Genomic DNA, 26722 nt, shown 5'->3' with positions numbered 1-26722 from the left:
ATTTAGGCTCCGCGTAAAGAATGTTTTAGTCCTAAAGTGAGAAGTGTAAGGTACTTGAATGGATGACCCGGGGAGGCCCAGGGCCGACGTTTTCTAGAAATCATTCCCAGTCAGAGAGAGACGGAGACAGGGACAGACAGAGCGTGCTCTCCTCGGGGTGTTAGTTGGGGGACCCGCCTAAGGCTGGGTGGTGCGTGAGTCCCCAGGCAGCTGCTTTTGTCTCCCTCTGTTGCAGGGGTCTTGTTCTGCCCCTTGGCCCTCTCCTTGGGAATCCCTCCCTTCTCCTAGCCTCTTCTCTGTGACCTCTCCCTGTCCTTGTCCTCTGAAGTGCTGTATCTGTGGCCAGCCGCCTCTCAGCCATCTCCCGGGAACTTGCAGGATGAGGAGATGCCTCTGAGCTGCTCAGAGGCCAGTGGTGAGGAAGCCCTGCTCCCTTCGCTTCCCAGAACAGGTGGGCCACACCCCCAAGGCAGCAAGACTGCCCTCCCCCCAGCCCTGAGCCCCGTCAGAGCTCTGGGCTCCCCACTTCTGGCCAGCGGCAAAGAGGACCAAAATGGAAGGCCATGAATCCACCGCCTGCATCCGGGTCTCCTCCTCTGGTGGGAAGGGAGTGACATGGTCCAGCCTCAAAAAGTGGATCTCCGGTTCGGAGCACCCAGCACAGCCTGGGGACTGTTTTGATCTCTAGCTGAGGCACGGACAGGGGTCATTAAGGCCTCTTTGGGTCCCCGCACGGCCAGGTCCAGCTCCCCCTGGCCACTCTGCCCCTCTACCCCTCAGCAGGTAGGATGTGACTTTTATGCTGTGCCTTCAGTATCTTTCAGAATCAACCCTGAGGGCTTCTTGCTGGCAGTACAGGTGAGGGCTCGGCCAGACTGGCTCCTGGTCTGCCACGAGGGCTGGAGCTCTGCCCTGGGGCTGCGGATCTGCCAGAGCCTGGGACATCTCAGGTAACGGGGGCCAGGCTAGGGGCCCGGGGAGGGTGGCAGGCTGGTGGTAGGAAAGGGGGAGTTGGGGACCTCTATCTGCCCGTCCCCATCAAAGTGCTCAGGAACTGGCAAGAGGTCACTTTGGCCATCTCCTGGCCTCTGGACACGATGGTACCCCAGCCTGTTTCTCTCCTTTGAGCAATACTGCTTTTTAACAAATATAAATCCCAGAAGTCATTGTCAAAGTCTTGCTCAGTGAGGGTACTGTTGGGTGGATTGTATATCACGCATATCCCGGTCATGATTAACTGCCATCTCCCGTGCTACAGTGTAAACCGGTTTCCTCCCGTTCTGTTCCCCTCTTCTGCCAAGACTCACTCACTACAAGGGAGTAAACCTGTCTGACATCCAGCTCAACAGCTCCCAGGGGTTTGCTCAGCTCTCTCCAGGACTGGGAGGCTTCCTGGAGGAGGTGTGGCAGCCCAGGTAGGGCTTCTGAGGAGACTGAGTGGGGTCCCTTACTTCCTGGTGAACAGTCCGGCAGAAATCTTCCTGTCATGGGAGGCTGGTAGCAAAGACATTGGCTGTGTGATATAGGACACAGAGGAACATTTCCCAGTCTGAAATCACAAACTCCGTTCCCATGAGTGGGGATTCACTCTGCCAGGAGAGCCGGGATGCTGTGGGTTTGAGACATTAGAACGATCGAGGCATTAGGCTGCTGGGGCCAGTAAGAGCAGGTGAGAGAAGAGGGCTTTGGTCCAGCAGGAACGGAGGTTTGCTAAGAAGGAGGAGGGGGAGAGGAGAGCAAAGGGCGGGGGGGGATAGAGAAGAGAGAGTAAGCCCAGGAGGGGCATGGGACAAAGCTCCCTGTTCTTCCTTCAGTCCCTTATCCGCTCATCCACCGAAAACACGTCCATCTGGGGGCTCTTAGTGGGCACAGTTGGACTTTCTTGTCTGTAACTTGGGGCCCTGTCTAGGACAACCCTCAAGGGCCACGACCTCCGCTGGTACCCCGGGGTGGGGCAATGGGCCAGGGTAGCAGTGCTGTCCTGGGGGCCTGTGAATGAGGAGGGGCCTGGAGCTTGGGGCGGGGGTGGGAAACAGAGGGGGGCTGCACCGGAGGCCTCCTCTGTCTCCACCTGGCCTCCATGCCCTCGGGTGGGCCCCTGTCCGGCTTCTTGCCGCCATCTCCATTTTGCAGGGACAGCTGCGCTTCTGGTCAAATCGTTTCCCTCAGATGCTCTGGTGAGTCATGTGTCCAGTCCAGGAAGGCGGCAGTGGGAGGAAAGGGTCTCCCCACTGTCCTGAGTGTGGAGAGCCACACGGAGTGGGTGTGGGCTGGGGTTCCTTGCCCACCTTCCCCTCCGCCTGCCGGTCACCTTCTTGCAGACACAGTTCCATCTCAGCAGAGCCCCGTCCACTCCTCTGTCGTGTCCCCCACCAGCCACCGATCTGGTTGGATGATCTTGCTTCTCTTCCTAGCACTGTCTGTCTTGACTTCTGAGGCCCCTTCCCGCTTTCCTCTGGAGAGCCCCCAGGGGGATTACTATAGGCCGTTAACCGGTTAGCAACTTTGGGAGACTACGGCAGGTGGTAAACCAGGGGCTGCATGGGAGACAGTCTGCAGAGCCCCTTGCGTGTGACCCCAATCATCCGTCTGTGTCTTCACCTCTCCTGTTGCATGCATCCCTCTACACACCAACATTCTGACCCCTCCTGTGGGACAGGCATTTGGTTAGGTGTCGGGGCTCTGCACACAACACAGGCCTGGGTGTGGGCCTCCGTGAGCTCGCAGACTGATTTCTGCCTTCTCATACCCCCAATTCAGGGTCGGGAGAAATAAATCAGAGCCGTCCACACTGGACCGTGCTCCCCGAGAGTTAGGACCAATCTATCACCCACCTCTCTTCCCTAGTCACCATCTCACTCATGCTTTCCTGTTTGCAGAGTGTGGGACGAGGCCCCTGGCTTCCCGGATAGTTGGCGGGCAGGCCGTGGCTCCCGGGCGCTGGCCCTGGCAGGCCAGTGTGGCCCTGGGCTCCCGGCACACGTGTGGGGGCTCTGTGCTGGCCCCACGCTGGGTGATGACGGCCGCACACTGCATGCACAGGCAAGTCTCGGGGGCTGCTGAGGAGGACACGGCCTCAGTTGCCTTTTCCGTTTGGCCGTTGGTATGTCCATGTCGAGGGCGCCTGGGTGGCTCAGGTCATGATCTCACGGTTCTTGGGTTCGAGCCTCTCCTCGGGCTCTGTGCTGACAGCTCGGAGCCCGGAGCCTGCTTCGGGTTCTGTGTCTCCCTCTCTCTCTGCCCCTCCCCACTCGCACTCTGTCTTTCTCTCTCTCAAAAATAAATACAAACATAAAAATTAAAAAAAAAAAGTCCACGTCGAACAGTCTGCCTCCCCATGTGCGTCCTCAGGGGCACGGATTGCGAAGTGCTCTCCCTGTTCAGTGCCAAGAACAATTTGCATGAGTAGCAGCAGTAAGACAAAGACTGGTCCTCTGTGCTGGCTCAGTTTTGAAGTTTTCAAAATACTTTCGTATTCACAGCGCTCTGTGCTTCTTAATGTTTATCACAAGTGTCATTAAATCACCTTCCGGGTAATTATTTGTTTAACGTCTCTCCTCCCCTTTAGACTGGAAGCTCCCCAGGAACGGGGACTCTCAGTCTTGTTTACCCCTGGGTCCCTTTCTTGATTTGTCCACGGCCATGTCCCCATGGCCTAGAACAGTCCTGAAATACAATAGGTGCTTAATAAATACTGATTGGAGCAAGGAAGGGATGAATGACGAGCAAATGAGCTCTTTGGACCTCTTCTTTTGGCGGCGGGCAGGGCAGTAGCACACTTCTCACTTCACAATGAGGAAACTGAGGCTGGGAGAGGTGAGGTGTCTTCCCCATGGTCACAGGTAGTAAGTGGAGAGGCAGGACTCCCAGAACTTTTTCTGACTCAGAGTTAGGAGGTCACACAAGCCCCTTTGATGTTCGTTACAAAATGTGGAGGGGGCTCATTCAGGACAGAGGGGCTGGGGGGTTGCAGATGACCCCCAGTGTCTCATGTCTCTGGCCGTTCTGCAGCATTTATTAAGCACCTACTGTGTGCCCAGTATCTTGCCAGCTGCTGCAACGATACTAAGAGGCCTGGCCCCTGGGTCCTGCGAGTGGCCAGCCTGGTGATGGGGGCTTCCATTAATGGTTTCTCTGGCCAGCTTCCTCCATCCGCCGGCATGCTTATGTCAGCCTCTTCTGCCCCTCCCTTCCCTGGGCTCAGCACGGCTCCTGTGTGTAGTTTTAGGCTGTCCCGGCTGTCCAGCTGGCGGGTGTACACGGGGCTGGTGAGCCACAGTGCCGTCAGGCCGCACCAGGGGGCTATGGTGGAGAAGATCATCCCTCACCCCCTCTACAGCACCCAGAATCACGACTACGACGTCGCCCTCCTCCAGCTCCGGACACCGCTCCACTTCTCAGGTGAGGCACCAGCCAGGAACGAACAGGCTGCGGGCCGTGGAGGGAGCGGGGCAGGCCCTGGGACGCCTGAGAGGTGAGCTCCCTTCTGAGTTCCCTCCCAGCGCTGTAAACCTTAACACACTCAGTTCATCGGATGAGCTCTGCCATCTCCTGGACCTCAGCTTCACCCAGGCTTGCGCAGGTTCTTTTGGGGACAAAGGTTCTGGCCCTTTTCGCAGCTGGACTGCAAGCGGGTCTTGCCTCCAAGTCCCCAGCGGAGCTCCTGGCTGCTCTATCTACCAGCAGACCGCCCCTCCCCCGTCCCCATGCCACGGCATGACATGCTACACGGTTTTCCAGATGTCTTTCCTTCAACTCTCATAACAACCCTGACAGGTAGATGAGACAGGTATATACAGACAAGGACAGTGACACTTAGTGAGGAGAAGGACGCTCTGCAAGGTCACACGGCACATGGTTCCTGAGCCTGGTGTCTGGGCTCCAGGGCTGCTTCTCCACAGCACCTGCCCTCGAAGAGCAAGCCCCCCCAGCATGCACGTGCATGTGCGTGCTCACCAGCACACACACACACACACACACACACACAGAAACATGCACACGCACTCACCCAGTGCTCACGCAAGTACCCACGTGCACGCTCTCTCACACACACGCACACACTCACGTACACTCATCGCTCCTCTCTCCCACCTTCACCCATGGCCTTGGGTTTCCCAAATCCCAGTGTTGCTACATACCCTTGGGCCTACATGACTCTGAACTTTTGCTCAACAGTTCATATTTCTAAATTGACTTAAGTACATTTATTTTTCCTAATGTTTATTTTTGAGAGAGAGGGGGAGAGAGAGACAGAGCGTGAGCAGGGGAGGGGCAGAGAGAGAGGGAGTCACAGAATCCGAAGCAGGCTCCAGGCTCTGAGCTGTCCGCACAGAGCCCGACGCGGGGCTTGAACCCACAAGCAGCGAGATCATGACCTGAGCCAAAGTCGGATGCTTAACCGACTGAGCCACCCAGGCCCCCCTAAATTGACTTAAGTACCTTTAAAAGGGGAACTTCGGGGCGCCTGGGTGGCACAGTCGGTAAGCGCCCGACTTCACCCAGGTCACGATCTCGCGGTCCGTGAGTTCGAGCCCCGCATCGGGCTCTGGGCTGATGGCTCAGAGCCTGGAGCCTGTTTCCGATTCTGTGTCTCCCTCTCTCTCTGACCCTCCCCCGTTCATGCTCTGTCTCTCTCTGTCCCAAAAATAAATAAACGTTGAAAAAAAAAATTTTAAAAGGGAAACTTCAAGCTACTGCCTAACTGGAGAGCCCACATTACTTGTAGCAAATAGGTAACAACCATGAAAACACAGAGCGAAAATGAGCCAGGGTTCAAGTCCTCTGCAGAATTTGGCGTCTGGGCCTGCTGTCTCCGTATTTAGGGGGAAGTTGACAGGCACTGGGAGAGCCACACAGGGGCACCCCATGGAATCTTTCTCCATGATGTAGTTCGAGGGACTGAGGGAAAACCCAGAAGAAAACCCTTCCTCCCCTCACGCATCAGCGATTATTTAATGGCCTGTCTACGTGCCAGCTGATGACAAGTGTGGGCCCCAACCATAGGACTCGCCACACTTTTGGAAACAATTCCGCAAGAGGGATCCAACACCCCAAGTGAAGTCCCAAAGGAGTACAGATGCTCAGAAGGAATTCTCGTTCTCCCTCAGTCCCCGGGTTGGGGGTGTGCACTGCCCAGCCTAGAAGGCACCCTGCACACTGCAGTTTATACATTGTCCTCTGTGCGAATGGTGGCCCCCCCTGCAATGTGGTACGGTGCACGACCTGCACAACCTTACAGGAGACCTGGTTGGTGGAGGCCGGGAACCAGGGTTGTTTGAGAAGGGGGTGAGGAGGAACTGCCAGGCCTGGTTCTTCCCCGAGGCTGAGGGTGAGGTGGTGGGGAAGGGAAGCTGAGCCTGAGTGGAGCCCAGAACCACCTGCTTCTCTACAGACACCGTGGGTGCTGTGTGCCTGCCAGCTGAGAAGCAAGATTTCCCAAGGGGCTCACAGTGCTGGGTGTCTGGCTGGGGCCACACCGACCCCAGCCACAGTGAGTCAGCTCCCAGGGCCCTGGGTACAAAAGGGGTGGGGGAGTGGGGGAGCATCCTCCCCCAAGGTGACGCACCTCTACCTCCCATGTCCACCTCCCCCCCTGGGCCAAATGGCAGTGCCCACCCCCTTTTTCTCTGGTGTCATCGTTGGCCTCAGTCTCCCCTGCCTGGGTCTTCCTGGGAGAACACCCCCTGAGTTTCCCCTGAAGCCGGGCCTTTTATACCCCTGCCCTTTTTCTGGCCTTCTTCACTCTTAAGTCTGACAGATCCCTGCCTCCTTCCCGGGGTCCACAGCTCCCACCCTGGGCTCTGCTCTTTGGGTCTCGTGTCTCCGGGGCCTCTAACCACCTTCCCTCCAGCTGCTGTGTCTTCCTGGCCTTGCTTTGTGCCCCACGGCTCTGTATCCCTCCATGTCCATGTCTGCCTCCCGCAGCCCACAACTCAGACACGCTGCAGGACACGGTGGTGCCCCTGCTGGGCACCCGGCTCTGCAACAGCTCCTGCATGTACAGCGGGGCCCTTACCCCCCGCATGCTGTGTGCCGGCTACGTGGACGGGAGGGCCGACGCGTGCCAGGTGCAGCAGTGAGCGGGACCGTGGTCGGGGGCGGGGATGAGGGGTTTCCTGCTGGGGCTTGGCCCCTGGTCTGAGCAGCCTCTCTAGGAGGATGGGTGTCTAGGCGAGTCGAGTAGTGCAGCTAAGGATTAATGGAGGGACGAGGCGAGCGGAGATCCATGCTGGAAGCAGAAGGGGCCTAGCGTAGAGGGTGTGCTTTGGGGAGTTCTGGTGCGCCTCCACCAGGAAGGACTAACTGCCCGCTTCTCTGTGTCTCTACGTCTGGATCCCTCAGGGTGACAGCGGGGGCCCCCTGGTGTGCCTGGACGGGGGCACGTGGCACTTGGTGGGGGTGGTCAGCTGGGGCCGCGGCTGCGCAGAGCCCAATCACCCTGGCGTCTACGCCAAGGTTGCCGAGTTCCTGGACTGGATCCATGACACTGCGAGGGTGAGTGTGGGGGCAGGGGTGGGCGGGCAGCTTTATAAAGGACCCAACCCTTGGGTGATGCTCAGCTCTTAGGTCTGGGCGCTGCTTGGGGCTGGAGAATGGTCCCTAGATGGGGAGGAGGAAGTGATGCTTATAGCACCGAATGCATTGGATTTCTATCAATTTAAGTATTAGCTAGGGAAGAGTGGACCTGAGTTTGTAGCCCAGATGTGCCATTTACTGGGTGAGCTTCGGCCCGTCCCTAACCTTGGCAAGCCCCAGTTTCTTGGTAGTAGCTCACGGCTACCTCGAATGCTCCTGCGGCGATGTAGTGAGGTAAGATTACCACGAGACAGCCGCGCAGCCCTAGGCTTGTGGTGGCTGGTCCTCATGTTGTTCGGGGGCGTATTTCCGACCATCATTCGTTCCTGCTTTCTAAGGCAGTTGTGAGTGCCTGCACTCCCTGCACTTTGGAGAGAGCTCGGCATTTTGCAGTGTGGGTTCAGCAGGGGATTAATTCTTGTGTGACATCAGGCAAGCCACTTGGCTTCATCTGTTCAGTGGGAGGGCCCAGGAGGATAATGTGCATGAAGACAGGTCCTCTGTATAGAGTACTTAACAGATGCAGGGCGTGATGATGAGAAGCCTCTCTCCCCAGGGTTGGGCACAGGGGCAGGTGGCCGGTAGTACATTTTAGAGTTTCAGGGGACACATAAACCCCTGTTCTCATTCAAGCCTTACAGAAAACCTAGAGAAATAGTTTTAGCTGCATTTGATAGAAGTGGAAACCAAGGTTCTGAACGGTGGTTTCCTCAAATGGAAATTTCTCGGCTGGTAGGTATTGGGGCCATCATGGGTCTGGCTCCTTCCTCCGTCAGCCCAGGCCCCCCTCTCCCAGCCCTGTTCCTCCTCCACCGCACCACACGCAGCCTCACACTTCTTCCTGGGTCTCTGGCAGGCCCGCCAGATGGAGGAGGAGATGCAGACCCAGGTGCAGAAGGCACGGACCTCCTTTCACACAAGACAGTCATCGCCCGCAGGCCAGCCTCCGTGTCCGGGCCACTCCTCTCGGGCCCTGGTTTTGAGTCCCTCTTTCTCACCAGGGAGCCTCAGTAACAGGAGAGCCCATGGGGCTGGGCTGGAAAAGTGGGGGGGGGGGGAGGAAGATGCTGCTGGCGGCAGCTGGGCACCCGCCCTCCCCCCTCTGCCCTTCCCTGCACGCATCTTTTGGGAGGATGCTCTGGGATGCCCTGGGACCGCTTTCTCCATGTCTCTCAGGCAAGGAAAGTGCCTCCTTAGAGGAGCCCCTGGCCCCGAGGCTTCTGGGCAGATGGGGTCAAGGCTGGGCAAGCCCATGCAGTCAGGATCCTCCCCACTCTGCGTGTTCTCAAGTGGCTGTGGCTGACCCGACCGGGCAGGGTCGGGGACATGTAAGAATGCTCTGGTTGGCCTTCAGTTAGGACTTTGCTTTTATAACGACAGTTCTGTGAACTGGTTCAAGGACTGCTGTCTTGGAGTGAAGTGATATAGGCTCTCAGTCCCTCATTTTCTCTTGCTCTCTGTGTCTCTCTTTCTCTCGTACACACACACTTTCTATCTGTGTCTCTGTCTCTGTCGGTCTCTCTTTCACACACACACTCTTTGTCTCTGTCTCTCTTTCTCTCTCTCACACACACATACACGCTAAAAGGATAGAATTACAGTTTTCCTCCCATACGTGTTTCTTAAATCTCCGGATCTGACTCCTGCTCCTCTCTCTAGAATCTGGGCATTCACTTATTCAATTCTTTACATTTCTTGAATCTACATGTCATAACCTACAGTAAAGAGCCCCCGCCGTCCAGATGGGCTGATGCACAGGTTTGAGGACCTTCCCCCCACCCCAAGTCAGTGCTGTCTTGGGAGACCTCTGTCTCCTTGGCTCCTGTTCCAGCACTGGGCCTTCTGTCTCGGGGAGATTTCTTTCTGAGTTTATGCCCAGTTAGCATTTTCCTGGTTAAGCTTCTCCCCGACTCTCTTCTCTCTAGCAATTAAAATGCACTTGGCATCTTGTTTCTAAAAAGTGCAATGAATTTTTTATGGTGCTTACCCAAGGAAATGCAATTAGCGTTTAGCAATAACAACTTTTTCATGAATTTATCAGCATTTTTTTGGAGGGGTAGTACAAATGAATATTCATTCCTGGAGGGTCTGCTCACTTTTGGCGAAGTGCACTAAAAAATAAGGACCTCGATTTACTGTCGCTGTATTACCTGGGAGGGGTTGCTGGGAGTTGGCTCTCACATTGGAGAAGTGGTGGGGGAGAGACTCTGGCAGGTGACAGACAGCCTCATCCCCCCCCCCCCCCCAGCTCTTAGATCTCCAGCCTCTTTCCTGAGCTCGAACATTTACCACCTGACTCTGGTGAGTCCCCATCTCAAGAGGCAGGTTCAGGGCAGCTGATCCCCCTGGGCAGGAAAGAGTTACCTGCAAATCCATCAACTATAATCTTTTCAGTGTTTCTCATGTCCCTGTGAGTGTTTGCTTATTTAAAGGGAGGTTTTCCTTTATCATAGTCATTGTAGCCGGTTAATAATCAGTAACATGGGGCTATTACAGTTTATCAACACAGCTCACGTGTACCTCATTGAGATCTCACACTAGCTATGCGGTGAAGATATTATTATTGTGCCCACTTTATAGGCAAGAAAATTAGTTCAGAAAGATGAAGCATCTCCCCAAGACCAGCCACTAGTAAGCGCCAGTGAACCCTGGATCTTTTTATTCCACACCCACATCACCGTTTGGCACATGGATGAACGAGATGGTCCAGTGTTGCACAGCAGTGTAGACGTGAAAGGTTCTTTATCACCTAGTGGAGTCACCTGCCTACACAAATGCATCGCCATCCCTGCTTTCTATAGGTGAGGCAACCAAAACCTGGGAAGAAGTTAAGTGGCTCCTGCCAGAGACCCTTCTTAGGCAATATTCTGACAGATTTCCAGTTCTCCGTGAGACTGATGGCCTGACTTAAACGTTACAAATGAGTATCTTCCACAGGAGGACGATAAAGAGAACCCTAATTAGAGAATTTGCTAAAAGTGATTCCCTGTTTACCTACAGAAGATCCCAGGATCTTTCATCAAGCTACCAGTCAGATCTGCAGACTCAGAGGCTCCCACCTGCTCTTCCTTTGTTGGCTGGCACCCGCCAATCCAACTCTTAGGAAAATGAGGAGAAAGAGTGCCTGGGCTCTTTCTCCTGGGCCAGCTGCTGGAGTGCAGCGGTGGGGATGGGGGCAAGGAAGGGTGGGAAAATTCAGGTCCAGAAGGATTTTAATGAGAACCAGCTGGGTGCCCAGCTGTGTTAAGCTCTGTAGGGAATTCAGAGGTTGAGAAACTGACTGCCTTCTTGGAGCGAGGAGACTTATTTGTAATAAATTATTAGTGGCCAGCCAGGCACAAAGCTGCGTGGTGAGGCAATAATTGCGAAGGGAGCTCTAGGGGACTATCATGGAATAAGTCAGGGCATTTCTGTGCAGGAAACTTGTCTGTCCCTTCCAAGGATTCAGCATCCCACCTGCCTGGGCAGAGCTTGTGAGCCCCAGGAGACTTTGTAAGCAGGTTGCTCCTGGCTGCCATGCCCAGGGTGGAAACGTTCTCCTTCTCTGTGCTTTTGCGGTCTGGAAGGTATAGTGGGATGCAGGCTCTCTCTACTTGTTAGAACTTTCGTGGGGTCCTGCTTTTCCTAGAAGGGCTGCTGTGAATGAGGGGGCAGGCCTGCCATTCCTGAGGAACATTTCTCAAGCTCTTTCCTACATTTTATTTTTGGAAGTGCTGGGCTCACCCACAGTAGGACAAAACTGGAAATGCTATAAATGCTAAAAGCTGGTACAGCAGCTGTCAGGGGATGGTTTTCCCCAGTCTCTCTATTGCCTTCTGTGCTCTGCCCTCTCCTGGCCATGCACTTAGGACCCTCCAGGCTAGTGAAGAGAGAACCCAGCTACACTATTCAGCCTCTCTCAGCGTATCTGGTCCGGATCCCCCCACCCCTCTACTCAGACACATCAGAATGCACTCTTGGGGTACACTTCACCCTTGGGGCTCTGCCTCCTGCTGACCCATTGGAGCCCAGGGTTGCTCACGGCTGTTTAAACTGTCTTGAATACCATCACCTCTAGAAGAGTTCCTAGTAGCAGGCCTGGAGTAGCTTCCTACTCCTGAGGACGAGGCTGATCTTTCTTACACATTCCATTACCTGGACAGGAAGATGCGGGGCAGGCGGGCACACTTCTCGTGCGCTGGAGGCCCCGGGTCAGAGCAGCCCAGGGGAAGCCACTGGAGGGTTTGTACCTGGGGTTGGTGCTGGAGCAGACCAAGCTGGGGACTCAGACGAAACAGAAAGAGGAGTCCTGGCTCCAGAAGGCGCCGGTCTCGCCCTTGTGTGCCTCTCCCAGAGCGGGGTGAGGGCTGCAGGAAGGCAGCAGGGCTCACAGGGCCGGGCTCATCTCCTGAGCCTCTTCCCTCCCCAGGAATCTTTGGCTGTGGCCTCTGAGGGTGTAGAGTCCCAATCTAGGTCTCCAACCACTTGGGAGTTTGCTTTCCTGAGCTAACGACTCAGCCTCCCTCAAACTTGGGCTCTCACCTGTCAAATAGGGAGTCTGGGCCAGGTGGTCTCCATGGGATCTGCCTTGTCAGCTTTCACGCAAACCTGTGTCACCCCTGGAGACATCTGCCCCACACCCTGTAGTTGGGACACAATGGACAGCTGCCTGTTCCCTGGGACGGATCTAAAGGACCAAGACTGTTCTGGCTCCTCAGGCCCATAAGAGGAAGGCACTCACAGCTGCTCTCCCTTGAGGCTCGCCCTCTGGGTCCTGGGGGAAAGGGGAGAGACAGCACCAGGCAATTTGAAAAGCCGTCTTTCCTCATGTCCATCTGTCCAGCGTTTGTATAGGGGTGAAGGGTTCCAGGACAGGCTGAGCCCGGTGACTGGCACTGTTTCAGCTGCTCCTCAGCTCCTTCCCGACACCCTGGGCTCTGTGTGGGGCCTCATGGGCTGCAGACTCCTAAAGACACGGAGGGAATTTCCTCCTTACCTCAAAGACCCACGGACACTTTCCTTTCGCCCATTTTCTCTTGACAGCTCCTGAGCTGGCCGCAGGACCCCCTCTGCTCCCCAGCCTCTCCCCGTGCATGAGGACGAGTAGTGAGGAAAAGTTTTGGTTACCAGAACCATTAACAGGCAGCTTTGGTTCAAGCTGTCCCCGTTCCTGGCCATGTTACCAGCCTCACAGAGGGAGAATCCCATGGCCCTTCAGTCAGGGTGACTCTATCTTCCCAATTTGCCTAGGATTGACCTGGTTTTAACACTGAAACTACCATCCGGGCAAACCAATGGGTCACGCTAAGTCTGCTGCCTCCCTTCTGTATAAAAGGCATTTCTGTAAACTCTAGTGCCCCTCGGCCTCCTCCAGTCCAATCGGGCTTAAAAGAAAGCTTCCCTGGTGACCCAGAGTTGGAGGAAGAGAAGGTTCCCGGGAATTCTCGAGGTCTGGATGGTTTTGTCAAGGCTGCAACGTTAGCAGATAGTGCCTTGGCCCTGAGGCCCTCGGAGCAAGTCTCCCACAGACCTGGCTGTCCGTCCTTCCCTACGGTGGTCCCTCAGATGGCAGCCAGGACAGCTGTCGCTTCACCTAATGTTCTGGGCACATAGCCTGATCCTTCCAGGCCCAGAAGCCCTCCTGCAATTTGGGGGAGGCTAGGAAGGTGATGTACATGTAGCACTGCTCCCGGAAGCCATGAACATCGCTTTCCCACTTTGCCCAGGTCTCACTCATGTCTGGTCCCCAGATCCTGGTCTGGGGCTTGGCATGAGGTGCTCACTGAGCCCCCTTGGGAGGAGGATAAGAGGGGGCTATCGCCCTCCTGGGAGGCGGGTGGGTCTCTTCTCCAGCCTCTGCCCTCCGGAGGGGAGCAGAGAAGAGCAAAGAAGAGACTGCCAGACTGCTGGAGCCCACAGGGATTTTGTGGGGTTTATTTTGCCTCGGCACTGTCTGCAGAGGTGAGGGCATGAATAAAAGAGCGAGGGAAGATTTACTGTTCCCACACTTGGCGGTGGCCCTGTATTTGCACAGCGGATCCTGTCTGGGAGGGGCTGGAGCAGGTGGAGGCCAGGCTGGGACTCAGGGAGAAAGCCAGACTCCAGGCAGTCTTTTTGAAGGGACCCTGGGGCGGAGCGGAAGGTGAGGCTGTGAGGAGGCTACTTAGGCCATCTCTTTGACCCCCCAGGGGCCAGAGCGTCCCCTCCACTCTTCTGCTCTGTCCCTTACATGAACCAGTAGCCAACAGCTTGGGTCCAAGAACCTCTTAAACCCAGGGGCATGTGGTGGGCCTGGTAGGGTGCACTGCCAAAGAGGACCCCAAAAGAAAGGGCCCCAGGCTGCGCTCATTTGTATTCATGGCCCTGGTAATGGGCACAATCAAGAAGTGACATTAGTCGTGGCCTAGCCTGGCCTGGGGCTGGGACCTGGAAACTTTCAGCGGAGAGTGACCTTGGACGGGGTCCAGTGTCACCTCTGCATGCACGTCCAAGACAGTACAGCATCGTAGTGTCCTGGGGCCAACAAAAGACGGGCCACTTTTTGTACACTCAATCCTAATGGGTCAAAGCTGGTGGCGGGAGGTAGCAGAAAAGAGGAGAGTCTGAGGGACTGGTAGCGGCTTCTGGGAAGTGATAGGATCCATACTGTGTGTGTGTCTATGTATCTGTGTGTCTGCTGTGTATGTGTATCTTTGTGTGTCTGTCTGCATATGTCTGTGTGTGTGTGTGTGTGTGTGTGTGTGTGTGTGTGTGTGGTCTCTGTGTGTTTTTGGGCGCATGTCTGTGTGTATACTGGTATGTATATTCTATGAAACTTGAAGGTCTGGAGGGAAGAGGAGACATAAAGGGAGTCTGGGATAAGGCTCTACAGAATTTCTCCCCTAACCTTGAAGAGGCAGATCGAACTCTGGCCAGTTTCCATGTACAGGGCTCCCCCCACCTTTAGCTTCTCCCTCCCCATGACACACACACACACACACACACACACACACACACACACACACACACACCACCTCAACACTTTACCCTGGCAGATGTGATCATAAATAACTAGGAAGAATCACAGTGGTCACATATAAGAAACACAGACCTCTGGTACTAGCTTGTTTGTATATATGCGCATGTGCACGTGTGCATATGTGTGTGTGTGCACGTATGTGTGGTCATGTCCCCATGGGAGCTTCTGAATCTTAAGTCAGCCTCTCAAGACTGCTTCCCCCAGGTCCACTTGAACATTTGTGGGGCTTGGGCAGGAGCATGGATGGAATATACCATATGTCTAAAGAGTTAAAAGTAACACATCAAACTAGCAGATCATTCAATTGAAAATGTCTTGCCATGACAAATATACCTCCTTAAAGATGTGGAATACCAGGTTCAAATTTAGAATCCTAGAATCCTTGGATTCTTTCCTGGGGCTTGGCAGGATGGGGAGAACTGGTGTGTGGCTACCTTTTCTTCCCACCTCCTGATCCCTGCCCTCCTGCACAGGGCCTCGTAGGCAGCCAGGAGGGCATTCCTCCTGCCTAGGGCTGTGCCCACCAGTGGGGTCTGCCCTCAGGGAAAGAGGCGAATGCAGCCTCGGGGCCACTTGAATTCCAGGGTCTAGAAGGGGGCACATGGGCTCTGGGTGGGCATGTGACCTCAGCCCTGCGAGCTTCTCCTTTGAGGGAGGGTACGATCAGAAAGGTCCAGGACAGCAGGGTCAGGCCTAGGGTGAGGTTAAGTGAGGCATGGCTCTCAGGATCTCACAGGGTGGGCTGGCTCCTGCCTCATCCTGGTCCTGGCCCTATTGGACAGGGTCTTATTAAGTAAGCAGCCCAGAACGAGGCTGGCTTCTCTTTCTGGTCTCTGTGGGGGCTGATATTTACTGCAGCCCATCATGTGAGACAGAGGTGAGATGACGAAAGTAGACCCCCACCCACTCTTCCAGATGCTATAAAGTGCCCCTGGCTCCATTTCAGGGGGCTCCACTTTACATCAGCCACCCTCCCCCCCCCCCCGCCCCTCATGGCAGTCCCCAGACTCATGCTCAGTGGAAAAATAGAGTGATTCATGATTCCCACTCACTGGCCCTCAGAAATTAACTGAGATAAACACAGGGACAAAACTCTAGTGAACAAATGAACTATATTCCAGAACTCTCTCACAGACAGAATTCACTAAAACAAAGGCAAGCCAAAGCTAATTAGAAAAATGGATGTGTAGGGTCAGGGGAGGTCTGTGGGAGAGGAGCCAGGATACAATCTGTATGCATTTTGGAGAAATCTGGATTGAACTTGTTATGGACAGAATTATGTCTTCCCCAAATGCATGTGTCGAAACCCCAACCCCCAATGTGACTGTATCTGGAGATAGGACCTTTGGGAAGTAATTAAGGTTGAATGAGGTCTTCACTGGTGTCCTTATAAGAAAATGAAGAGACACCAGCACTTTCTCTCTTTCCTCACAAGCACAGAGAAGAGGCTATATAGGAGGACACAGTCAGAAGGTGGTCATCAGCAAGCCAAGAGGGGAATTCTCACGAGAACCTGACCATGATGGCACCTTGATCTTGGACTTCCAGACTCCAGAACTGTGAGAAATAGATTTCTGTTCTTTAAACCATGCAGTCTGTAGTATTCTGTTAGGGCAGCCCACAGCAATTAATATAAAATTAAAACACTGTAGGGACGCCTGGGTGGCTCAGTCAGTTAAACCTCTGACTCTTGATTTCAGCTCAGGTCACGATCTCATTGTGAGATCGAGCCCCAAGACGGGCTCTGCACTAGCAGTGTGGAGCCTGCTTGGGATTCTCTCTCTCTCCCTCTCTCTCTGCCCCTTCCCGTCCTTGCGCACATGTGCGTGTGTGCTGTCCCTCACTCTCAAAATAAACAAACTTAAAAAAATAAAAGAGAATCACTGTAGAAGATGCTCATAAAACAGGAGAATAAATAGAAGAGGACGTCCAGGGTGTTGCAGCCTGATGCTGGAGCCCGTGGTTTGGGTTTCCATCACATGATGCATGGGAGGCATTTAGGGGAGGCCAGGTCCAGGACCCCTGGAGCTTGGGTTCCGAACTGGCCTTCATCCCTTGTGATTGAGCCCAGCTGTCTCTGGACTTTGCGAAGTTCCTATTTTCTCCTCTATGTAACGGGACTAATAACATATGTTCTACATAACTCACAGAGTAGATGGGGAGAGCAAGTCAAATGAAATAACCAGAAGGCCTCGGAGATTGTGTGGAGCTAGGCAAAAGTAACAGGTTATTGCTTCTAATCTGTATTGGTACATCTGCCACTTGTCACATTTATTGTCACCATTTATTGAATGTCTCCTTGCTATCGTGCCCCATCTTGAGCCTGGAATACCCAGAACTGAATAGAAGAATAGCACTGTCTTCGAGGGGTTCATGGGCTAGTTGCAGGCAAACACTAAAACACGGCTATTATTATTTGCTGAAAGAGCACAAATATGAAATATTTTGAAAGAGTTTGCTACAATTACTGTACAACCATTTACAGATAGTTGCTTGTTGCCAAGAAAGAACTGATGTGGCAAATGTAGAAATTTCCCACCTACTATCAGCATGTAAGGTTTTAAGAAAACCAATGGAGGCAAATGGTGTTTCGATCATAACCTCAGAAATGTGGTTTCCATACCAACGTATTTGTGCAGAATAAAAAGCCCAAAACAAAATGCTGCCTCTGATTCACAATAAGGCGAGCCTTAGCTGAATCATGTTTTTAGTAGAAAAGACTAAGCCCCCAGCCCCCACAGTGCCTTGCCAAATTGTGCTCCCGTACACATACATGCAAGCACACAATGGGAGGTAAACTGGGGCCCTTAGAGGGATCAGATCAGGCTCTCTGTGGAATCCTGGGTTCTAACCCTGGCCTATCACTTTACATGTCTGGGTCTCAGTTTCCTTGTCTGTATAGGAGGAGTGATTCTGTCTCATTACTTTTATTGTCAGGAAACTGAAATTACACCAAAGGTACTAGTATCTTGAAAGAGCAAGTAACAGAGTAGTCACATAGGTAGTCCAGCCATAGCTTAATCTGGAAGGTCTTTTATGTTCCTAGGAGGTGAGCAGTGTGGCATGAGAAGCCGTGTTTAGTTTTGTGAGGATGATCACTGTGGAGGATCGGGTCCTCCCCAATCTGTCCTGCTAACCTCTGACCACCCCTTCCTCCCTCCCTCTGTCCTCCCTTTTCCTGTCTCCTCTTTCTTCCTTCCCTCCCTTTCCCCTCCATACTCATTCCCTTCATTTTTATTGAATGCTTGTCATGTACCAGAATGTGGAGATAAGTATCTCACTATTTCAGCAGAAACTCATAATCATGTGGGGGAGATTAGAGATGTGCACCAATCATTTCAATAAGGGCCAGGTGCAAGGTGCTTCATTCTGGAGCATGAATAAGGTGTGTGGCTGGGTAAGGAGACTGCTTGAGCTGGGCCTTGACTGATGAATGTCAGCAATGAGCTGGGGCAGGGGCGTGGATATGGCCAGGAGGGGAAGAGAGAACAAGGCCATTTGGGACCAAGGGAACAGCATGAAACACCTGATATTTCCTGGGAAGCAAGTAGTTTTGTGATTGTGGACCTAGAACAGGGTCTGACACCTGTGAATAAGTGGCAGCCAAGCCAAGAAGTCCTCCTTTGTCTAATGAGAAGTGTGGGGGGAGCTTCTGAGACCGTTAAAGCAGGAGAGAGTCACAGTCGTGTATAATGGAGAGATTACCCTGGAGGAGATATGCAGGTGGGCTTTGAGGGGAACTGCGTGCGGCATACTAATATAACCGTTAGTGTAGGGTCTCAAACTCCTTTTAAAGATAAAATCTTTATTTGGAGCCCTTAAATATTTGAGACAAAGCAGTGTTTTATTAGCATGCGCTCATTTTATAATTCCACATTGCCGATACCTATGTAGGATAAAATCAGTCAGTGTGAACAGTGATGCCATTTTGATGAGCATCAGCAGTTGAAGTCAGGAACCATGCATCAAATTACAGAATTATATTCATTTCACGACCCAGCTTAATTCCAGATTTTGGTTTCAGTTGCATAGCACCAAGGAATCCTGACTTAACACGGTTAAGTCGTTGCTAATAGCAATGGGGTTTGCACAGCTTGACTTTTAGTCTCAGGGCATGCTTTAATTAAAAGAGGAAAACTTCATTCAGAGGTCTGTATAAAAATGAGTTAATCTCGTATCCTAAGTTAATGGGGTGGTGGTCTCCAAGTACCAAAATTGGGCATGTTACACATTTTTGTAATGGTCTAGATGGCTAAAATATGTTTTAAACTAAATGTAAATCAAATATTTGAGAACCCCTATGCCACTTGCAGAAGGTGAAGACATGAGTGAAGGATATTATGTGGTTTGTTTGTGTTGATCCTGCCATGGCCGAAGTTGGGCAATTAGGGTTACGTTAATACATGCTTCTTCAGTTGGATGTTGTTGGGGACTTCTCTCAAAACTGGCAGGAGCAGTGCAGTGGGGTAGCTACATTGGGTTCATCTTCCCTATAGACAGCGTGTGGCACTTCTATAATCTTGGTACCTTTGTGACCTATGATTTGCAAAACATCAGGATATTGAGAGACCTTATATTCATTTGCAAACTTCTACCTGTGTATGCTCAGGGAACTCACCAAGTACAAAAGCACCCCCCTCTACCCTCCAAGAGGAGACTGATAACAAATCCTTTTACTGAACACCTGCTATGTGCTGCGCACTGTTTTATGCAGTTTATATGTACCAACACTGTTAACCTTTGCAGCAGTCCTATGAGATGATTGCTCTTATTTTCTCCATTTTAAAGACGAGGAAATTGAGGCACAAAGAGGTTAAGCGTCTTGCCCAAGATCACACAGCTAGGAAGTGACAGAGCTGGGATTTGAATCCATAGTCTGGAGCCTGCGTACCTAATCACTATGCTGTCTTGTGGCTCTTCAAGGTAAGAATTTACATTAGACCTCTGAGGTCACATATCTTTTCATTGGAATGAGCATTGCATTTGTCCCTTAATTTTCCCCAGGAATATCCTCAGTGCTGGTCATAGCACGTAGGTTCTTCTGCTGATGTTGAGGATGGGCTTTCAGTGGAAATTGTGCAATGGGCAGTGTAGGTGGGGAAAGGGACTTCACACACATGTGAACTTCTTGGAAAAGTATTCTTTGGAGGTGGGCTTGGGCCCTCCATGGTCTGGATTCATGATGCTATTATGAAGCATCAGGTATCGTGAAGTCAGGAAATAATCCTAGGGGGTCTGTGAGCCGCACAGCCTCTGTTTCTCTGTCAACTGCAGGATCCAAGGTACCAAGAGGATGGGACAGACCCAGTACAGAGAGGGTGGTGGGAAGCTGAGGCTTGGGGTGACCTGTGTTCCCGGCTCCCAGGTCTGCCTCAGATCCACCCTTTTCTGGCATTGGTCCTTCCAAGTGAAGAGAAGCAGCCGGTTAAGCCTGCACTGAATGTAGGAGGTTGAAAAGCTTAAGAGGAGACTGTAATGAGAGTAAGTTGGCAAAGCAGCTACATTGATAGGAAACAGCAGGGTGGGATCAGCCATCGCAAAACCAGTCTATTAAGAGAAGGTCCCAAGAGGCCAGGATGGCTTTTTCTCCAGAATAAATGCTGAGCTGAGCAGACTGAATAAATGAAGGCACACCAGTCAGGGCTGCACGGATGGGCAGGAGCAGCACCCTCTAGAGTCAGGTCATGGTCAGAGTGGCCTCTGACCTGTTTGCTGGATCTCAAAGTTGAAGTTGGAAAGAGTTTATTTTAGCATCAACAAAAGGAATCTCCTGTTGGGAGAGCTTGTAATCTGTGGTGTGAGCACCAGGGAATGGATATACCATCAAGGAAGGATTTAATGAGTTCTTGGAGTGTGCAGAGCAGAAGGCCTGGGGAGGGGTATAGAGAGGTTCAGGGAAGCTGCTTGACCTTGTGGAATGGCCACTGGGAAGTTCAGCCTCCCCGGGCTCCTGGTGGCACTGTGCAGCCAAGTGAACACAGGCCATGATTGCCACCTGACCTTCGAGGGCCTCTGCTCAGGTATCCGTGGGCTGTCCCCACCCCCGGGTTAGTCTGAGCACCGTGCTCAGAGATCTCACAGCCCTGCTCACAGCCCACAAACCTCAGGGTGTCAACTCCTGGGGATCACACTGAGCTCAGGTCTCTCCATGAGCAGGGAGCTGGTTCCAACGCAACCACAGCTCTGAGAATGAGCGTGTGGTCTCTTTCCATGTGGCCAAACCACTGCTCCTGGCTGAAAAGAGCAGGGAGGGAACCGTTGCTTGTGGGACACCACCTTTGTATCAAGTACTGAGCCATGCTAAGTACCTTGGTTCACAGAATCTGTACAAAACTGCTTCGAGGAGGTAGCCTGTTCTTTGTGTAAACGAAACTGAGGCTCAGCTATGTTAACACACACAAGTTCACACACCTGGAGAAGGTGGGGATGGGGTTCAACTACACGTTTTTTTGGGTTCCAAAAATCTGTGGTCTTTGCACTAGCCCTGCCTCCTGAGCAAAAGACAAGAAACTCACCGCTTTCAGTGACGCCCAGGAGTGGCCGCCATGGTGTCTCCTGGCAGGGCTCGAGCCAAAATGTTCCCCATGGGACTCGCAGGCTCTCAGCTTTTGCCCTTGGGCAAGTTATTTGACTTTTTTGAGCCTCAGTGTCCAACTCGGGTACGACAGAAATAATATGCTCCCCTTCCCCTTGGAGGGTTGTGAAATAGATGAAAGCAAGTATGCAGAAGCCATCGTCACGGTCAAGGACACATTTGGTGACAGAACAATCAGCACTGAAGTGTCCAGTGAGTTCACTCTCCTCTTCCCCATTATGTACCCCTGGGGATCTCTGGCACAGCACTGATCTCCAAACATTCTGGGCTTGAATGGATGAAGATCTCACTGTTCAGCCAAGAAGTCATTTATAATTCCTCTCGGGGTCTGGTGACTGTGGGGCAGAATGGGGGGAAAATCCATCTAAAGGCAAAACTTTCTTTTGTGCTGGCACCAGAAAGGAAGTAAGTCATCTTTTGATTCAAGGCCTGGGTAGCCAGCCAAGTCCAGGGAAGGGTGGAAGATGCCCAGGCCGGAGGGGAGGGCAGGCCTGGAGTCGTTACCTGGGATGAGGATGGTGGCTCCTGCCAGAACCCCAGGCGCTTCAGGTCCTTTAAGACTTGGGTGGGAGCAGGAGGGCAGTGCCGGTAAATGCGAGAGGGCACTTCCAGGAAGGCCTGCGGGGCTCGGCTTAGCCCTGCAATGGAGGCCGGGTGGTTTTGGGGCCCTGGCTCCCCAGCTGTCCCATTTCTGTCCTCCTCGCAGGACCCCGCTGACATTGCCCCTCTCTTCAAACACTTCCTGCTCTGAAGAGCCCTCATGCATCCTTAGAACATCCCTCTCCTGCCACCTGTCTCTCAGGCCTGTTCCTCACTGCCTGTCAGGGATAGGACACCATCCGATCAGGCCCTCCCACACCCACCTTGGGTGCCTTCAGAGACAGAAATGCTTCTCCTATGCTGCTTGTCTCTTCCGTGAGCATCCACTGAACATCTGCTATGTGCCAGGAACACGGGAGCGGGCTACATGAATTGGCACTTGTGCTAATCATACCTTTTTATTTTCTGATGCTTTGATGCCTTAGGCCTCAGTGACTCTGGAGGGACTGGCCCTCCCAGGGCTCGCTAATTCTTATGGAGAGTAAAGGACTCCCCTGCAAGGGTACCTTCCATATGCAGACCAACCAATCCAGAGCCCAGACTCCCAGCCACTTGCTTTATTGGGCTCTCAGGGGGCCACTAATCACCCCTGGGTTGGGCGCCAGGCAGCTAGGGCAGCCCCTATACCCAGCTCAGTGAATGGAATCATCCTGCAGCCAGCGCCTAAGCCAGAAACCCAGGGTTATCCCTGGTCCTCCCTCATCAATCCGCACAGAGTTCCGTGAACCCGGCCTCCTCCACATCGTCTTCCTCTTCCTCCTCCTCCGTGGCCCCTTCCTTCACACTCTCAGCATCTCCCCTCAGGCTTTCGGCTCCAGTCCTCCACACCTGGTCCTCCCACTGCATCCACCACACTGTGACTTTTCCAGACGTACACGGTGCCATCTCAGGTCTGTCTGCAACTGTCCAGCGTCCTCAGGATGGTGTCGGAACCCCTGGGTCGGGCACACACACCCTCTAGCAGAATGCAGGTCCACCTTCTTCCCTCACTCCATCTCTTGACCCTTTGAGATTCCCAGCACCCCAGGGTGCTCCTTCTATGGGGCAGGAGGATGGGATTCACAAGGAAACTGCAGTCATCACTGGTTCTCCACACTGGATGTGTGTTAGAGTTGCCGTGGCAATCACCCTAAAAATACCAACCCATTCCAGAAATTCTGATTCAGTTGCTCCCAGGGTCAGGGTCAGACTTAAAAAAATTTTTTTTGAAAGTTCTCTTATTGATTCTAATGTTGAGGATCAATACACTCTGTGGTCAAAGCTGCTGAAGGCTGAGGAATGAGCTGGCTTTGCACCAAGGCCTACCATTGAGGTAGGAGTACAGGTAGAACCATCTCAGAATTGACCAAATAAGTCCTGAACATTCTAGTCCCAGATTAAGGGGATAAGAGACATAACCTGGGGGAGGACGATCACTCTTCTACTTCTACAATATTGAGTTTATGTTGAAGTCAGCACAGTGTAACTCTAATCAGCTGGAAAACTAAAGTGGGAACCTAAAATAATGCTAAGATAAGTCTGGATCTAGGATATTCTGGATTCCTCCAGTCACTGAAGTGGCTCAAGTTTACTGCCCTTAGCACATGCAATACTCCCCTCTATCTCCTTCCTCCACACTTCCACCCCAAACCAGTGATGGGGATGCAGATTCCTGTGACCAGAAGTGAGGCCTCCTCAGTCCTGGCCACATGCAGCGCTCATGAAACGTGAATGTTTCTCTTCATCAAGTTCCGTGTACATGTGTTTCTCTAATTCTACTTGGGCTTCTCCTTCCTGGGTCCATAGACCTCTCTCAGCACACAGACCTGTAGTTCTTTAGCATGTATCCAAATCACCTGGAGGGATTGTTAAATGCAGACTGTTAGGCCCCACTACCAGAGTTTCTGATTCTGTAGGATTAGGGTGGGGCTTGAGAACTTGTATTTCTAGAAAATTCCTGCGTGGTGCTGGTGCTACTGGTCCTGGCAGTACGTTTTGAGAATTTCTGCTTGAAAAGACAGGCCCTTTTTGGTCTGGATTCTCTGGGTGTTAACCCAACTTAGAATGAAACCCTGGAATACTCCTGGAAATCCAAGATATAAAGCTGTGCACTGCTCTCTCCTCATGGAAACTGTAGCAGACATTTTCCAGGTTCCTTTAGCATCAACTTTAACCACCACAAAATGCAATCCTTGTCCTCCTGACTGTTTCTTTTCTCCTGCTTCTCAGCCTTTTCCTCTTTTCTGGCTCTCGTTTTCATCTTTTCAAACATTCCAGGCTGTTTTATGACTTGGCTGTGCCATCACATATGCTGAGTTCTGAGCCCGGAATTTCCTTCCTTTCTCTCTGTCTGCCTGTTTTATTTGCCTCTTTTGGTTCGAAGGAACAGGTACTCTCTCGAATTACTTCATTTTATAGGAACTTTATTTTAAAGATCCCAAGAGAGGCAGACCAGATCTCAGGAAGAGCAGGAACAGATGGGCGGTTCTGATTTCAAGGTGTCTGAAGGGATATCAGCCACAGAAATTTGTGTGCATTTCCTCTAATGTTTGGCCACTAAGTGACTCAGCAACTCTGGGCATCTGCTCTTAACTCTGCTCTCTTCCAACTAATATATGCTTCCCCAATATGTTTTGGTTTTTTTTCCATCCAGTTTATAGCTTCTGCTTGCTCTTCCTCATCTTATGTAGTTTCCGTTTCCTTATAACTTTGGCTTGAGCCATGGCTCAAATTCTGCCTCATTGACAATCTTTCAGATAGGGCTACTGGGAGGGTGTTCAGGGCCCTTGTGTATGTAAACAATTTAAAGCACTTATAACAATGGTGGAAGAGGGTCCTCCAAAAATCTTCTTCATTAAAGCAATGAAAACACTGGCAAAAATAGTCAAAATCAACTTTCCTAGAATGCTGGAATTTGACCACAATATACAACAATTTGAGGATCATTCACTCAAGAAATGGCCAAATGTCAGCAAGAACATCATGTTTTCATAGTATTTTAGCTTGCCCTATTCCCATTCCCCTCTCCCTTGCTCCACAGCAACCTTGGAAATGAGCAGCCTCACAACTATGGTTTATGTGAAAATTAGCAGCTTAATAGCTGCCAAAAAGGGAAGAATGGGCTTGGACTCTCCAAAAAAACCCTATACTCAGAGAAGAGCTTTATTTGAGTTGTATGGATGCTCCCTGGAAGAGAGCCATTCTCAAGGCTTGCCTTTGTTTGACCCAACTCAGAGCTCAGACATGTAGGACACCATCAAGTTACCAACATATAAATAATGGGAGTCCCAGAAGGAAAGGAGTTAGAGAAAAGGACAGAGAGAAAATCTGAAGGAATAATGGCTAAAAACTTAACAAATTTGATTAAAAACACTAATCTATACATATAAAAGCTTGACAAACTCCAAGGAAGACAAACTCAAAGAGATTCACTCCAAGACACATTATAGCCAAAATAACAAAAGCCAAAGGCAGAGAATTTTGAAAGCAGCAAGAGAGAAGTAACTCATCATTTACAAAGGATCCTCCAATAAAAAAAAGAATAAATAAATAAAAATACAAAGGATCCTCCACGAGGTTAACAGCTGACTTCTCATGAGAACCCATGGAGGCCAGGAGGAAGTGGGATTACATGTTTAAAGTTCTGATAGAAAGACTGTCAACCAAGAAGTTTATGTCCAGCAAAAGTATCCTTAAAAAAAAATGAAGGTGAATTTAAGACATTCCTAATTAAGTCTTGTTTTGACTTTTTCGGACACTTTGGAATATGATTTCTTTCAGTGTTGACTCCACTGTAGTACTCTATACACTGCCATCTGTAGGGAGGATAGATGAAGGACACACAGGTGGAGGAAGAAGGAAAGTCCCTTGTTTTAGACAGTTAAAGACTAACCTGGAAGAATATGATGTCATCACATCTATTAGAATCAAGAGAAGACATTGATCATAAGGGCCTATTGGCATTGTGGAACCATGATCTCTAAAGCCCTTGGAGGAGATGGCCTGACCATCCCCAGAGGATCATCTGACATGTGGCATGGAGCCCACAGAAAGCAGAAGTACTACAGATGGTGGGGGAGCATGGGTGTCTCCACTGTCCTTGGGTGCTGTAGACTGAAGGGAGCACCATGGATGAACACCTGATACATGAGCCCAAAGATTGATAGTGAACCTTTGGTAGCCCAAAGTCCTGAATTCATCTTGTGTCTGACATGAGTGAGTGTCACCAAAAGAAATGTGACAATACCATCCTGGTTTCCTGACGTTGTGTAATCCCTTGAAAGAAATACTTTGCATTGGCCAGCAGAAGCAATCCTCTTGCCAAGCTGCCCTCCTAGAATCAGGACCCACCTATCAGGGCCTGTGACAACCACATTGCTGTGAGCCCCAGGGCTCTCAGGGAATCTGGTTAATCCCACATATGAGGTAGAGGGTCTGTGAGCTCCCCAAAGGAAAGAAATAAAACAGGGCCTTTGCAGGTCCTCATCCAGGCTTGGGGTGCCCCTTCTAGATGATACTGATAGTCTCCTTCGTCTGATGCTACTAGGCATCAGAAAGAAAGTACTAGCCTCCCCTGAGGTGGGAGGCCAATCCAGGACAGGGGCCCTGCTGGTTCTGATCTAAGGGTGCTACCTTCTCAAGTTCACTTTTCCCTACTAGCCACCTTGTTGGTTAAGTGTTTCTTGGTTTAGAATATTTCTGAGAGGGAATCTGATTCCCTAGCTGATCAGTTTTGCTCTAGGCCAGCAGTACTCAGGGTATTGTCTGAGGACCCCTGGGGTCTGAGACTCCTTCAGGATATCTGTATGGTTAAAACTCTTTTCATGATAATACTAAGATTTAATTTGCCCCTTTCTTAGTGTTGACACTTCGAAAACGATGGTGGGCAAAACTGCTGGTGCCTTGGCACAGATGAAGGCAATGCCACCAAACTGTTCTAGTGGTTTTCCACCATATTTTTCACTACCACAGACATT

At 51.7% G+C, this 26722-nt stretch overlaps 1 protein-coding gene across 19 annotated transcripts in view; it reads left to right on the top strand.

The window, feature by feature from the left end:
• The window catches only part of TMPRSS5 (transmembrane serine protease 5), a 92385-nt gene that overhangs the window by 23131 nt on the left and 42532 nt on the right, over positions 1–26722 (top strand). For 3 of the 19 annotated variants that reach the window (XM_023239107.2, XM_023239108.2, XM_019811297.3), the window contains 10 exons: positions 329–451; positions 815–950; positions 1302–1415; positions 2134–2177; positions 2880–3042; positions 4223–4401; positions 6392–6490; positions 6925–7067; positions 7342–7494; positions 8432–10292. In XM_023239107.2, coding sequence (XP_023094875.1) covers positions 329–451; positions 815–950; positions 1302–1415; positions 2134–2177; positions 2880–3042; positions 4223–4401; positions 6392–6490; positions 6925–7067; positions 7342–7494; positions 8432–8878 — 1601 coding nt within the window. In that variant the 3' untranslated portion in view covers positions 8879–10292. Of the gene's footprint in view, positions 1–235; positions 452–814; positions 2178–2879; positions 3043–4222; positions 4402–6391; positions 6491–6924; positions 7068–7341; positions 7495–8431; positions 10377–16007; positions 16132–19360; positions 19496–26722 lie in introns of those variants that run through there. The other 16 variants (XM_045038302.1, XM_045038304.1, XM_045038307.1 and 13 more) reach the window with 14 other exon arrangements.

Source organism: Felis catus, chromosome D1 (genome assembly GCF_018350175.1).
Source record: "Felis catus isolate Fca126 chromosome D1, F.catus_Fca126_mat1.0, whole genome shotgun sequence".
Taxonomy (NCBI): Eukaryota; Metazoa; Chordata; class Mammalia; order Carnivora; family Felidae; genus Felis; species Felis catus.
The sequence above is the reverse complement of the archived record's forward strand: the minus strand, read 5'-3'. Positions and strand labels throughout refer to the sequence as shown.